The sequence below is a fragment of the Alligator mississippiensis genome, chromosome 1, assembly GCF_030867095.1.
Source record: "Alligator mississippiensis isolate rAllMis1 chromosome 1, rAllMis1, whole genome shotgun sequence".
Classification (NCBI taxonomy): domain Eukaryota; kingdom Metazoa; phylum Chordata; order Crocodylia; family Alligatoridae; genus Alligator; species Alligator mississippiensis.
Genome location: NC_081824.1, coordinates 76627632 through 76642810, shown reverse-complemented (window position 1 = coordinate 76642810; position 15179 = coordinate 76627632). Strand labels below are relative to the sequence as shown.

General features: G+C 45.1%; 1 protein-coding gene across 1 annotated transcript; it reads right to left on the bottom strand.

The window, feature by feature from the left end:
* Nucleotides 1-7449: 7449 nt before the first annotated feature.
* Nucleotides 7450-10866, bottom strand: PNRC1 (proline rich nuclear receptor coactivator 1). Its single transcript, XM_006268567.4, has 2 exons — nt 10381-10866; nt 7450-8537 (listed from the first exon to the last, which is right to left on the bottom strand). The coding sequence occupies exons 1-2, from the start codon at nt 10759-10761 to the stop codon at nt 8097-8099; spliced, it is 822 nt and encodes a 273-aa protein (XP_006268629.1). The 5' UTR covers nt 10762-10866; the 3' UTR covers nt 7450-8096.
* Nucleotides 10867-15179: the final 4313 nt, after the last annotated feature.

Sequence of the window (15179 nt, the reverse complement as noted above, 5' to 3'; positions counted from 1 at the left end):
GGGGGCAGCACGGTTGATCACTGGAAGGAAGACCTGGAGAGGATAAAGAGGGGCCTGATTGTGATAAGGCTGAGACAATGGCTATTCCATTGGCGAGGCGTGGACTGTGGTGTAGGGGAGGAAACGGAGCCGCAGATAGCGCCCCCTGGCAGCGGGGCAGTACAAGGGCAGCCTCCCGCTAATTAACATCAATTAATTAACAGCAAGGCATGGCAGGCGAGAAGGTGGGCGGTTGCCCCAGGAGCAGGTGTGCGGGCCACATTTTAGCCCAGCCCCGAGTGGCCACCTCTTACACTCATTCAAAGCAAGGGTTTAGGTGTTTTCTATTCCTGGTCCTACAACTCAACAGATCCAGTTCTCCAGAAAGAGCACTGGAGCTGCTAAATTATACCCCCTCTTCATCTCTTCCTAAATCTCTTCACTCTCATCCAAAGGATTGTATCTAACACCATACTTTCATGCACATACCAGTAAACTCATGGATCACTCCCACATCTGACTTCACTAGTGACAGTCCTAATGGACAAGAAAACTGTACCTGGACATGACTTACAGAACTTCATACTGAAATGCAATGAATCCCTCAGAATATACACACATCTTTTGTTTGATTACATGCTTGTTGGGCCTCAGAACCAGATCTCTTGTATCGCGGTCAGAGATCTGCTATGTTCTTCAAACTAATTTCCAAATCTCTTCAAAACAGTGTCCTGTCAAGCTGTTGGATTTGTTGTCCTCTCCATCACTACTCTCCCTACTCACTACTATTCAGTCCGGCTACAGTTAAACTAATGACCATACCCGGAATACATGCCAATAATTCCCAGGGATTACTTCCACCTCCAAGTTGAATTGCTTCATTATGGTTGACTTGGTTTGTACACCAAAACTTAATTTACTGTTTTCCAAATATTTGATTGTTTTGAACAAAACCTGATGTTCTGAAAAAGCACAAAGCACCACAGGGCAATCATATCTAAAGACTAGTCCTCCAACCAGATCTAGAAACTAATAGTTCTTGAGTGGTTCAATCCAGAAGGCATTTGCAGAATACACCAACAGGATCAGGCTTCCTAGAGAATGCAGATGAAGCCATTAAAACAAAGAAACAAAAAACCCAAACAAACTCATAGCCAGATTAGGAAGCATATACTGTTTGATACTAATTGATATCCAAGCGTTAAAGCACCTGTTCAGATCTGCATTTCATGCTCTCATAGATTCATAGATGTTAGGGTCGGAAAGGACCTCAATAGATCATCAAGTCCGACCCCCTGCATAGGCAGGAAAGAGTGCTGGGTTCAGATGACCCCAGCTAGATGCATATCCAACCTCCTCTTGAAGACCCCCAGGGTAGGGGAGAGCACCACCTCCCTTGGGAGCCCATTCCAGACCTTGGCCACTCGAACTGTGAAGTTCTTCCTAATGTCCAGTCTAAATCTGCTCTCTGCTAGCTTGTGGCCATTATTTCTTGTAACCCCCGGGGCGCCTTGGTGAATAAAACCTCACCAATTTCCTTCTGTGCCCCAGCATGCCCTCAGCACGACAGGCTTCAAATCCTTATCTCGTATCTGCCAGGAGAGAGCCCTGACCAGGCTATCTGCTATTCTGGGTGAAGGCATTCTCCAACTGTGCTGCTGAATTTGTGCCGTTACTGCAAAAGATTTCAAGATTAATCAGACCAAGAATACAAAGACATGGAAACATATTAGTTATGGCACTCTTCTGGGAGAGAGGAATCGTGAGTTTCATTTCCCCCAAGCCAAAGACTACCTATGTATTTTGCATTAAACAGGCATTGGATATGTTTGTGCATGGTTTGTTTTGGATCTAATTCTGAAGCATTTAACTTTCCCCATGTACTGTAAAGATACAAGGCACCTAATTCAAAGCTGTGGATTTCACTCCTGGGACCAGATACTGCAGGAACTTCACTTTTAGGTACACAATTCCTTTATTACATCTAGTTCAGTGAATAGTGTCCTGGTGAAACAAACAGCCTACTGATGGCCACTGCTCCATGTTTAGGACTGTGTGTCACTAATCTTATCTGAGCAGCTATACATTTACTAAGTGTTCCTATACAGTCTTCCTTGGCTTAGCCTAAAATTGCCCTAGTAATTAAAAAAAAAGATTGAGCTCTTACATGAGAAGAGGAAATGTTGCAGTGACAAAGCATGCACTTCCAACTGGGGTGTCTCAGAACATCTACACTACACTGGTCTTTTCAAAATATATGATTTAATGCTTACATACTATAGTCTTTTTTTAAAATTGGAAAAAAACCATGGGAAAATGGCAGTGATGTGCCCATTACATTAGTACTTAAGAGATCCACAACCAGACTGAACTTCACAAACTTCAAAAATTATACCAGTTTCTTCTAAATCAGTCTGGCTCAATAGGTACTAGAAGCTCTTACAAAGGCCTACTTCTGAAATATCTATAATTGCAAGAGGAGTAAGGATTTCCAGAATCAGATTCTAGATCTGAAACAAAAGAGTTAAGTTTCAGTGAAGAGTTAATTGTTAGTGTGCCTGAACTACCACAATCCTTTCTTGAGTTTCTTCCAAGTTTAAACTGAATTTCCTGGCTTGCTATTTGGGGTTTTTTAATATAACGTTCTTTTGAGCTTTTAAAAATTCCTGTAGATTAGTGACAAGCAGTCTCAGCCTCAACTCTAGTTTAACAAGCGTCTATTATCTGAGAACATATTTGAGACTCAGAAATTTAACTAATCCTTCTAATCTGAAGTAGACTGTGGTTTATGAAAACTGACGCCTCTTTGAACAAGTTAGTCCAGTGATTCTCAACCTTTTCAGATACAAGATACACTGTGTTTGACTCAAGGGAGCCCTCCATAAAACTTTTGTGAATTGAGCAGCACCCCATTTCAAAAACTAGTTTATTACAGTGCTTCTCTTCTTGCAGTGAGGCTAAGCAGTCGGGGTGGAGCAGAGAAGGACTGAGTCTGAGCCTTCACTTATCTTCCCACACCTGCTTATATCATCTCTCTCAGGACACCTTCCAAAAAGATCTTGCAGCACCCTGGGGGGATTCTTTAAAACCCTGGTTGAGAATTCCTGAGTTAGTCTATAAGGTGCCACACTGCCCTGTTATCTACCTAGCTTCAGACTAGCAGGGCTAACTACCTAGCTCTTCCTTGTGAGCCACTGAACAAACATTTTTCTTGAAGATGTTTAGATCGGTGGTCCTCAACCTTTTAGCCTAGCAGGCCAGATGAGTGACACAAGGAGGGTCCAGGGGAAGGTTGGCACCCAGACCATGCCCTACAACACATCCAGATCCTGCCTTGTGCCACCTGAAGTAGACCCCACATACCTGGATCCCACCTTACAAACCTGGATCCTACTCAGCACTGCCCAGATGGGGCCCCACATGCCCCAATCGTGCCTTTCCCTGCCCGGATCAGGTCTTTTGTCACTTGGATCAGGTCCTGCATGCTCAGAAGCTACCTACCACCACCCAGATTGGGCCCTGTAAATCCAGACCCTGCCTACAACACCCAGATTGAATCTAAAGGGCTTAGATGTCACCTCATGCTGCTCCCCACTACAGCCAGATTGGGCTTTGTGCCATCCCAGTCCCATGCACCAGATCTAGCATTCAGGACTATGCTATGCAGCCCACTATCCAGTCCTTTGTTAGATGAACAAACTACCAAGCTACTTCTCAGGGTCTAGCTTGTGCCTTATCAACACAATGACTTATTCTTTCTACCTGTATTTAATACAGTTCTACTTGTTTCACAAAGAATGGTTAGTTTTTCATCCTAGATGGTAGCAACCCCTAACCCCATCTCTTTTCACTTAACTGTTAGCCTGTTCAGGACCTGCCTACACATACAGTAAGTTCTTCTGTATTACAAATAACCTGATACCTCTTAAATAGTTGAGTTACTGAGGCATACATTAAAATGAAAATAAGCCCAAAGAAGCAACAAAGCAAAAGCAAAAAGCAAAAAAAAAAAAAAGAGTAGAAATATTCTTACTCTTCACCCATGCCTAATGTCAAATGTTTACACTCATTACTAGATTTACAACTGGCTCATTCCATAGTATAGGTTTTAAAATATGGTTGTAAACTGTTCCTAACAGAAGATGTATTAAAACTAGGACGTGGCCAGGAATCCAGAGGTCTATTACAAACACACAAAACTTCACAAAAATCTTGCCAGAACATGGGAATATGTGGCAAATAATTAAATGGATCAACCCAATTGAAAAATGATGTGACCAAGTTTACAAGCTGTATATTCTACTTATGAAGATAGCAGAAAAGATTGGAATCAGCAGCTCTTGGGAGACACTAGCCTGGGACTGTTCAAGTACATGTGGGATTTCTAACTGTTCTTGTGATCCTTCTGCCTGTTACATTAGTAGTCTTAAACACCCTCAGGCAAGAAGCTAGCCAATAATTACTAACAAAGTTGTCATCTACCAATATGATAATTAGCCTGTTAGGAATTATGTTAAAAACCAATAATAAATATGCTGGAGTTAATACAGGAAAGTAAATGCAGAACAACAAGCTACCCTACAAACCATAGCACAGAACACCCCACAAGTCCAAAACTACCATCAGACACACCAAGGGCACACTATGTGTGTGCTTTAATGCGCATTAGCCTATTTTAACATGCATTAGTGTCACAAAAAATGATGTGCTTTCACTAATGCACGTTAAAATAGGCTAATGCACTTTTTTTGCTATTTCAGAATATAGGTATTAAATTTAACGCACATCAGCAAATGTGCATTAACAAATATGTAGATGTGCCCCCAGAAAACTAATGAAGTCAGGCCCTCAGATATTATTGCATCTACTGAGAATAGTCACGACACCCACCCCACCAACATGAGAAGGCCTTTACTTGGCATTGACACTCCACCAGAAAAATAGATCATACCTTTGAAGGAGCCACAAAAGCAGCCAGCAATAGCCTACTACAACACAGAAAGAAAACTCCCACCAATCGCCCTTCCTAATTATTACATACTGTCCCACACTGGACCCTATAAGAAGGATCATCAAACAATGACAGCCTACAATTGAAAAAGATCAGACCCTGAAGGAAGTATTCCCAAGTCTCCCACTCTGGGCATTCAAGCAACCCCCAAACATGGCCCAACTCATCATAAGAAACAAACTCACCTCCAATAAACAGATTCCAAATGGGATACAATCCTGCCTCAGCAATGAAAAACATGTCAATACAATCCTGGCACTACAATAGTGAACAATGCCCACTACAAAACCACCAGAATCCACAGATCCTGCACACGCACATCACAAAATGTGGTTTCTCTTATCAAATGTAGTGGATGCCCCCTCTGAAACTACCTGAGTGAAAATAGACAGGAACTATGCACCAAAATGAACTCTTAGGAAAAAAAAATATAAAGGACAGAGACACGCACAAACACTAGGAGCCCATTTTTCACAGAACAACCACTCCCTCTGACCTCACAGTACTCATACTCAAAGGGAATTCAAAAAACACTTCCAGAAGACCAGTTCAGTGGTTTATAGTTCACTACAACCTTACAAATACTATCATCTCCCTCCATGCCACAGATATAACTATCCCCCTTCTTAAAGGTCTGTCTGCAACTAACTAGATCGCCCATTCTACTGATCTTGTCTTATAGCTTCTGGTTACACTTCTTCATTCCCGGTTCACCCTCTGTCCCTGAAGCAGATGACTGTATTTTCATGGAGTGTGTTTTTATGTTTTTAGTATGTAGCTCACTTTGTGTCTGCTTCTCCTTCAGACCTGAAGGACACTTGATTTTTGAGAACTTATCCAACAGCTCTCCAAACTACTGTTGAGACAATAAAAGATACCACAAAAAAACCTTGCCTCTCAAGCCACAAAGCTAGAAAGCATGGGGTGGGGAGGAGAGAAATGTTGTGATAATCAGAAACTAGGTGGAAAAAAAATCCTAAATGTGATTATACTGAATTTGAATGGGTAGCACTGGATAGTTCTGCGAATTAAGAAAAATACTGATTACATAGACCAAATTCTATCCTTCTCCCTGGTAAATTTGATATTCCTGCTCATCTGGACCACGAATTCCTCGGAGGCCAAATTTGGCCAAGATCACAGAGCAGTGGCAAGACTGGCAGGGAGAGTAGCATCTGTAGTGGGAATGCCAGGACAAGTGTTCATTTAAGCAGAGACCCGAGGTCTCTGGTGAAAGTAGTGAAGACAGCATGCAGGCAATTTTAACGGATAAAACAAGAACCCCCAAACATACACCAATATACACTACTTACGGCTGTAATATTAGAGACATGGTGGTCTAGTAACTCTTTTGCTCTATCCAAACTACAAACCTAATACAGGCAGTCCTCGACTTACGTTTTGAGTTACATTTTGCACTTACAACGTTTATAAATTGACACCCTGTTTCAACTTTATGACATCAGTTTTGACTTTACAACACTTGATCCGACACGATGCTGTGCCAGTGAACAAGTTTGCTGCATCACCCATCTCCCTGGAGAACATCTGTCCAAACGTCCTTTGACACTTCCTTTAAGCAGACAAGACTCCAAAAAAAACCTGCAGCCAAGACTCCTGAGAATACTCCAGCCAAGAGCCCTTCAAAAAGTCCAGTCACCTCAAGGAAGTCCTTCCAAATCAGTATGATTGCTATTTACAATATAAATACAATAATGTAGCTATATTACTCATCTATAATTGACTGAGTACAAAATTCTGGGTTATTTTTGGTGAAAATAAGGTATGGTGCCCTGGTTCAGGAACCAATCCCCCATTTATAACATTGTTTCCTATGGGAAAATTGGTTCAAAGTTACAATGTTTCAACTTAAGATATGATTTTCAGGAACCAATTGTGTCCTAAGTCTGAGAACTGTCTGTACTACCAATCAGGTTCAAATTTTGAATTCCACTCACTTCCCTTCTTCCTAGTATAAATAAGGACTGGAATACATAGCAGGTCAAGTTTTCACGTGTGCCTATGAATAGTGGAACAAGTTCAATTTTTCCTTCATCTAGGACTACAAGCACCTACTGGTTTTCCTTGCATAACTTGTTTGAACTGCCACACTCACATTGCTCTTCCTACGGTGCTTCAATTCTAACTAGATTGAATGGCTGTTCTTATAAGAACTATTAAACAGTAATACAGCATTGTTTTAAATACTGAATTAATAGTCCCAAATGCTCAAGTTACAGATGGACAGGGATTTTCAAACTTTTGTTTAACCAGTACATGTTTTAAAGCCACAAGCAAGCTTCAAATTAATTTCTGTTATGATAAATAGCTAAAGATAACACCATGAATGTAATTGGCTAATTATGGGTGCGACAAAATCTGCTACAAGTAGAAAGGTTGTTTTGTAAATAAAGCAGTCAAATCTCAAAGTACAATACATTCATCCACAAGACGCATACTTAGGGGAGGCCAAATTATTTTATTTAAATTTTTTTAGTAACCAATTCTATTTCTGGCAGAAAGCTCTGCTCCTTTTCAGGAAGTCAGTGCTCAAATTGATTAATTAATTTTTTTTCTCTAGTCCAAATTCATTCTTATAACAGGATAAACAAGAATTCTAATGGTCTGCAGAACAGAAATTCATATGCTTGTGTGAGAACTCCACATTTATAATGGATTGTGCCACAGAGTGTAAAATTACTTTCAGTAGTGCATCAATAAACCGTTCACATTTGTTTCTGAACTCTTGAGATTAGAAAGCTGTACTCTCCTTTCAAAAATCTCATTACCTTGTGCAAGTTAGTCAAGTCTTCATGTGTCAAGCACACATTTAAAGTTGTCCATATTATTTATACACAAGACGCCTACCATTTGGGCAGTGCAAAATACATCCTTTCATAACAAAACTAAAATGTACCTCTCAAAGTATGAACAAGAATATACACATAATACATGTTGTACACTATTTACACAACCATAAAAAATATAATACAAGTTTTTGTATGCAATGGTACGACTTGACAGTCTTTGCACTTCATGTTGCAACAAGGCATATTCAAGTTTCCTGGATGGAGCTTTCTTTGTCACTGTTCATAGTTCTTGGAAACTATGCTTGAACTTTTAGGAGAGTTTTTAAGTGGACTGCCATCAGCTCCCTATTTTGGTCAGAATATTCAACAGGGCATCCCACCCAGTGACGGGGAGGTTTTGGAAGAACACTGGGAGATGGTGGGTCACTAAACTTTGCCCCAGCATAATTCTCTTTTTGGTTCACTTCAGTTGGAGACACAGGTTTCTTGGACTTTGCATTTTTAAAGTTTTCTGTGTTCTTAAGTGGCTTTTTCTCCTGTTTTTGAATTATTTCAGATGATACAGAATCTTGCCAAAAGTTCTCAATTTTTTTTGCAGAGGTGATTTTAGTTAGTGGCATGTTACATTTGTTCTTCTGTCTGCTTATCTTTGGTTGTTCACACAGGTGTATACTGTGAACAGGCTGGCTGTGGGAAATCGCAACCTTCTCAGACTTTCCCATCTTGTTCTTTAAGAACTGTAGAGACAAATAAGTTATACAAACACATGAATCTTTCAAGAAAAAAAAATCTACACCAGTACTTAAAAAGCACTACCTAAAATGTACTGTATACAGTTTCATTCTGAGAAAGAGGCAATGCTGTCTTCTCATTGTTCCTTGTATTCTATAAATAACACCCTTCCCCCCCACCCAAAAAACCAAACACACACACACACACACACACACACACACACACGTTAAACCAAGACCAAAACCCCAAATGACTGGTTTCTGAGACATACTGGTACACACTATGGCTAAAAAACACAGATGACTGGTTTAATTTGAGATTTATTGTACCAGGTTTGAATATGCACTGAAACAGGCTAGGTACATACAAGTTAACCTTGATCATCCACTTAAAAGCAGGAGCATGAATGTGTTCATTGGTAGAATCCTACAATAAAAATTGTCCTGGGTAAAACAGTAATCTGTTTTTAGACAGGTAAATCACTCCCATGACCAAGTCAACAGCAGTAGCAGCAACCCCTTTGGCACAACTCCCGAAGCAGGAAGGCAAAACTTCCTTCAAGGTCCATAGGTTGCACTGCAAGGTCTTACTAGCCTCACTGTAATGTAGCACATCATCTCTCTTCCTGCATTTTTAAAGCCCTCAGCAAGGAGGATAGACAAACAGGGGCTCCCTGTTACAAAAAGGGGAAGGTGGAGTAGGAGGCTGGATGGCTTGTTTTAACTCAAGGTTTTGCAACCATTTTAGACCCAAGACACTCCTTGCTAGGCTCAAGGTTTCCCTCCTGTATAAGGCAGCCCCTGGAAAGTGCCAGCTCTTAAATTTTCACTTAGGTTTTGACTATGGAAAAATACTAGAGCAACCCTTCTGTTTCAGTGAACTCAGAAAGACAACAGCCAGGCTGAACCATTTCAACAGTGTGGATTCCTACACAGAGAGACATTTGTCTGAAGTGGAAGGCAGTGCAGATATGCACCTTAGAGACTAACCAAAGCAGCAGATATCCATCTATCCATCCATTCGTATCTTCTTAAGGGGAGCTGGGGCACTGGGAATGGAAGCATGGGCAAGGGGCACACACCAGTCACACAAGAAACACAATCATTTCACACTAGGCAGGGTAGCTTTGCACCTTGAAAACTAACCAAAGCAGGTATTTGCATCTATACCCATCTAGGTAGACATATACAGGGACAGACAGATGCAAGTACAGATGTAGATACATGAAGCACAAACTTTGGTGAACGGAGGCTCACTCTGCGAGTTGAGATCCTGACGAAGTGAGCTTCTGCTCACCAAAGCTTGTGATCTACACATCTACCGACAGACATCTCTCTCTGTAGGTACAGATGTAGATAAACATTTACCAACAGACACATGGGGCACAAGCTTTGGCGAGCAAAGGTTCACTTCATCAGGACCGCTGCCTACGAAGCGAGCCCAGCTCCCCAGAGCTTGTGCTATTAGGTCTACACCTGGAACTGTCCGCAGATACGTCTACATCCTTTCCCTCGCTAGAGAGACAGATGCAGGTAGCGGCTTTGGCTAGCCTGCACCCTACAGTTCTCCGCTGTGTGGTGCCTGCCCCTACCCAAGGTGAGCCCCCCGCCCCGCCACGGGGCGCGGCGCCCGGGACACGCCCGCGCCCGCAGCAAGCTAAATCCGGCTGTTGCTGGGCGCGAGGCCCGAGCTCATTGGCTCCCGGAATCCACCAATCAGCGCGAGTGGAACCTTCCCCCCCCCCCTCACCTCCTCCCCTACAAGCGGGTGTAACGGAAACTTCCCCCTCAGTGCCCCCCCCACGCCCCGCGGGAGGCCACGCCCCTCCTCTCCCCTCCCCCCCCTCACCTCCTTCCTGAGGGCTTTGCCGGGCGCCGGCCGGGGCGTGGCGGACGCGGGGGGCTCCTCAGGCCCCAAGCCGGGGGTGGGGGGGCGGCGGACCGCCAGTGTGGGCCGCCGAGGCAGGCCGGCGCGGTGCTGCTGGTAGTGCTGGTAGCGGGCGGGAAGGAGCCCCGCGGGGCCAGCGCGGATCTTGCCCTTCCTCCGCCGCACTCTCTTCAGTGCTGGCCGCGCGCCGGGCCCGGTCCCCGCCAGGCAGCAGCTGCCGCCGCCACCGAGCTGGTTCTCGCAGTTGCTGTCCCCTCGCCGGCGGCGCCGCGGCTCCTCGGGGCCTGCCGAGATGCGGGCGAGGAAGGGCGGCGGCAGTGACAGCGGCGCGGTGGTCACCATGGCGGGCGGAGCGGGTCAGGGCGGCCGGGACGCGGGGTGTCCGCTTGGACGGGGGCGAGGGCGAAGGCGATGGAGGCACAAGGCCACCAGCCGCTAAGAGAACATGGCGGGGGAGTGAAAGAAGAGAGCAACGGCGCCCCAGTGTTGTTCCCCGCGAGGGGACCGCCCCCTTCCGCCCGCCCACCAATGGGCGCGGGTGAGGCGCGCGAGGGCTGCCCCTCCCTCTGGGCAGCCACCAATCGGGAGAGTGACGGGGGCGTATCCACCAATCAGCGAGTACACAAACAGCGCGGGGCCCCGCCCACTTCCTGCCGGCCGCCATTCAGGAGCAACACAAACAGCAAGGGGGCCCCGCCCACTCCCCCCCTCCCCCTCCGGGGAGCTAGTCAAGGAGCACACAAAAAGAGTGGGTGACGTCAGGCTAGGGCCGAATCTGCTATTCAGGAGCCAGTCTGGCCACGCCCCTCCGCGGCACAGCTACCAATGAGGAACACGAGCGGGCCCGCCCCCTTCACCCGGGGCGGCAGCGGAACAGCCATGGAGGCCGTGGCGGTGGCTGACATCTTAGAGCCGGAGGGCGCCCGCGAGCGGCCGGCGGAGCTGATCCCGCCCGTGGACCCGGAGGCGCTGGCGGAGCTGGCGGCGCTGGGCGCGCAGCTGGCGGCGCAGGTGGACGAGCTGCTGCGGAGCCTGCGCGCGGGGCTGGCGGCGCGGACGACGCTGAGCGTGGGCTGTATCCACGCGTACCGCGACGGCGCCGAGAGCCTGGGCGAGGCGGCGGACGCGGGTGTGCGCGCGCTGTACGCGCTGGTGGCCCGCTGCGAGGAGCTGGACCGCGCCATGCAGCCCGTGCCCGCGCTGGCCGCGCGCATCCGCTGCCTCAAGGGCGCGCTCGACCGCCTTGACGCGCTCTGCAAGTAGCCGCCGCCTCCCCTCGGTGCCGGACCTGGCCCTGGCTCCTGCTTTTTACCCCCGCGCAGCCGGTCTAATAAATTGCTGGTGTTTTGAAGCGGGCTGTGGCGGTGCTCCCGTTCGTCCCCTCCCGCCTAGGAAGCCGGGCTGCGCCGGGGAAAACCTTCCTGCCTCCGAGCCTGGGGGCTCTGCTCTGCTGTCCCCACAAGCTGCTGCTGCCTCTTTTTCCTGTGCTAGATACCTTAGATTAACCGGGGAGTTCAGTGTTTGCTGAGGTGTCATTCAGCTTGGCTGCTGCACTCTTCCCTGGTGGCCTTCTCTGGGTAAGCGCCCTCCAGCCACCCTCTCGCCTCGCTCTTGGCAGTAGTATGGCCATCATGAACTGTGTGGGACTTTCCATGGGGAGCTTGGCAGCGTGGGTTGCTCTTGCCGCTTCTCGCCGAGTTCTGCCTGCTGAGCTTGTAGTGGGAGCTAAAGTCTCTTTCTCTTCCTAACACACCTGCTTTCAGTGGCCAAGAAGGCGGCTTTGCGGCACCTTATGGCTGAGCGAATGCATCCCCGTGTTTCTTGCAGCAGATCCGTTAGGCCAAGCCAACACAACAAGTGTTGGAGAATGATCCTCCTTGCATTCTTGGGGCAGGTGTGCCTTCTGGCAGGATGGAAGGCTACATTAGAAACTAAGTTAGATGTTAGAAGGTAAAGATTAGAAACGAAACGGTTTTCCGAGTGTTAGTTATACTTCACTGTTGTTCAGGAAAAGCTAATACAAGACATGGATGTAAGGATGTGGGATTTTTTTCTAATTACTGGAGTACAATAGCAGCAGTACCTGTGTAACTCTAGCAGGAGTATTAACGTACACTGAATAACGTTTGTGGTTTTTACCACAGTGTGGTCTGTAACTGCTCGCATCGGGTCAAGACAGGCCAGAGGTACAGTAGCGGCAGGGAGATCCAAGTGTTTCAATAGCTGTAGTAGGAGATAATGATAAATTCATGAAGAGCATCTGCAAGCAAAAGGACTGAATTCTGAGGATGGTAGAAAAAATAAGCTATCCTATCCTCTTTACTTTCTGCTACACTAACAGGTCCCATTTCTGGTGCTTTTGTGTGGTTACTACACTACCTCCTGATGTAGAGAAAAGTGGCTCAGACCTAAAGTTCCCCATATGATTTCTAGACTGTTTAGCTTTTGCTTTCTCAAACATGAAACCAAGCCCTTTAAGAAACCAGAATGACCTTATTAATTCTTGGTGCATAACCCATAATTTCAATCATGTTAATACTCTCTGGAGTAGAAAAAATCTTCCTGCTGGATTACAAAGCAGCAGCAATTACTAACTATGATTTCTAGTAGCAGCTACATTTCCGCCTTTTTCACCACCAGCCTTACTTTATCTTTTCAAACCGGGCCCCAGCTGGCTTTGTTACTGAAGTAAATAGAAGATGGAAGCTAAAGTCCTGCTGTTGCAAACAGTACTGTACAGCTGCCTGCTAACAGACCTCTAATTACCACTCACCATGCCAGTGAGCTAGCTGACATGAAACTATTTCTAGCACATACAGATACTAGTTACTGGATAGTATACAAAGCAATGCATAAACAAATGTGCTTTGAAGTTAAATTTTATGTAATTTTTTATTTCTAGCTGACTTCATTGAAAGCTCCTATATTACAGTGTTTGTTACAAGTATAATTAAGTGAATATGCAGGGCAGGATTTTTCCATCTCTTACAAATTATTAGTATGAGACAGGTTAATAGGTGAGCTTACCGTTCACATTCTTAAACTACTGATTTATTCCAGTTGCAAGTGCACAAGTGCAATTTTCCATCCATCTATTCTGTCGAATTACACCTCAAATGTTTGGTGAATGTGAAACCACCTCAAGGAAGAGGAGAGTTGGAATAATTTAAGTATTGAGATTAACATTTATACTTGTGGATGTAATCAAGATTCAGATACGAGAAAATGTTATATTAAAACAGTCAGATAAAAGAGTTTTGCCTATGGTAATCTTTAGTCTTAGTACAGTGCCCATGTTTGACTGGTGTTTCTGGGTTTATGAGAGAGGGTATGTAAATGGATGAGTCTATTTTCCAGATAAAATTACTAATTATATGGAAAACATGCACGGCAGAATTACAAAATTATTTGCTGAAAGCTTTGTTAACACAAACAGGTGAAAATTGGAGAGTGTAGGGCTATTAGGCTGGAGTAAACTAATAAACAGCATCTACATGTGCAGGGCTGTGGAAAAAAAACTCCACAGCAGAGTAGTACTTGTACTTGTAGTACTTTGCTGTGGAATTTTTTATTCCATAGCACCGTACACGTAGACTCTGTCCCAGCTAGCCCTGCACTGGAGCACCCCACCAGTCAGGGTTGCTCTAACCCAGGTCAACATGCTGCAATCCCAGGTGTATGTAGATGCAGAGCCTGGGAGCAATAAACTCCGGTATGATATGCACCAGAATGTATTGCATCACATTAATATGCACTTGCAGATGAGCCCACAGAAAGGGATACTGCTGCAGCTAGTTAATTTTGAAACCCAAAATGCAGCTCTACAATTTGTCAGCTATACCTATGGAGTTTATTACTTTACTCCAGCCTAATAGCCCTACACTCTCCCTGAGTGCCATCCCCACTCCTCTTCCCCTGCCCTATTTGCTGCTCTGCTTTCTGCTCCCTGCCCTGCCACTGTGCTGCCTGTCCTCTCCCTGTTCTGCCATGTGTAAATACTGGCTGTGGTATTTGTGGTGCAGGTTGGCCACTCCTGTTTAAAAGCATCGTGCAAATCATGAAACGTGGCCAGAGGATGGGTGAGCCCCCTGAAAGGGAATATTCAACATTAATATTACACCTTCAAGGTATTTCCATCAGTATCATTTTGGTCTGTCGTACAAGTATAGTAAAACCTTAGTCTTGCTAAGTATGAACTACTGTCAAGATTTGTGTTAAGACCCTGAGCCTGCAAGCTGATTTGGGCTGTCCGATCCTTACACCTACAGCTGCAGTGTGTGCAGACAGCTCCAGTTTTAGGCTTTTGCTCCAATTGCGTTAGCCTACTGTTGAGTTTCCAGGATATGACATTCACAGTCAGGCTGTAAAAACTGTCAGATCTGCAGAATGAAACAGCTTTTATTACATTTTCCATCATTAGAAAATATTGATAACATATAGGAAACATACTTCTATGCATTTTAAATGGTGCTTTTCTTGCTAGTAAAATAGGATTGAGTAATTTGAGTCATGATCCTGTCTGCACAGAGACCCATTAACTTGATTGCAGGGTTGGGTATTAAGGCTTGTGCTTCTGGCAGTTTTTTCTGACAGGGATGTCATTCCTGTGATGAAAAAGCTGATTTGTTAATCACAGGCATGATGTAATGGTAATATGTACGTTTTTATATTGCCAGCTTGAGTTATTACAGAAGAATATTATAAATATTGTTCAGAGATCTTGTAAAGAAGGGAGTTCTTACAGGATATATGGTTCATGC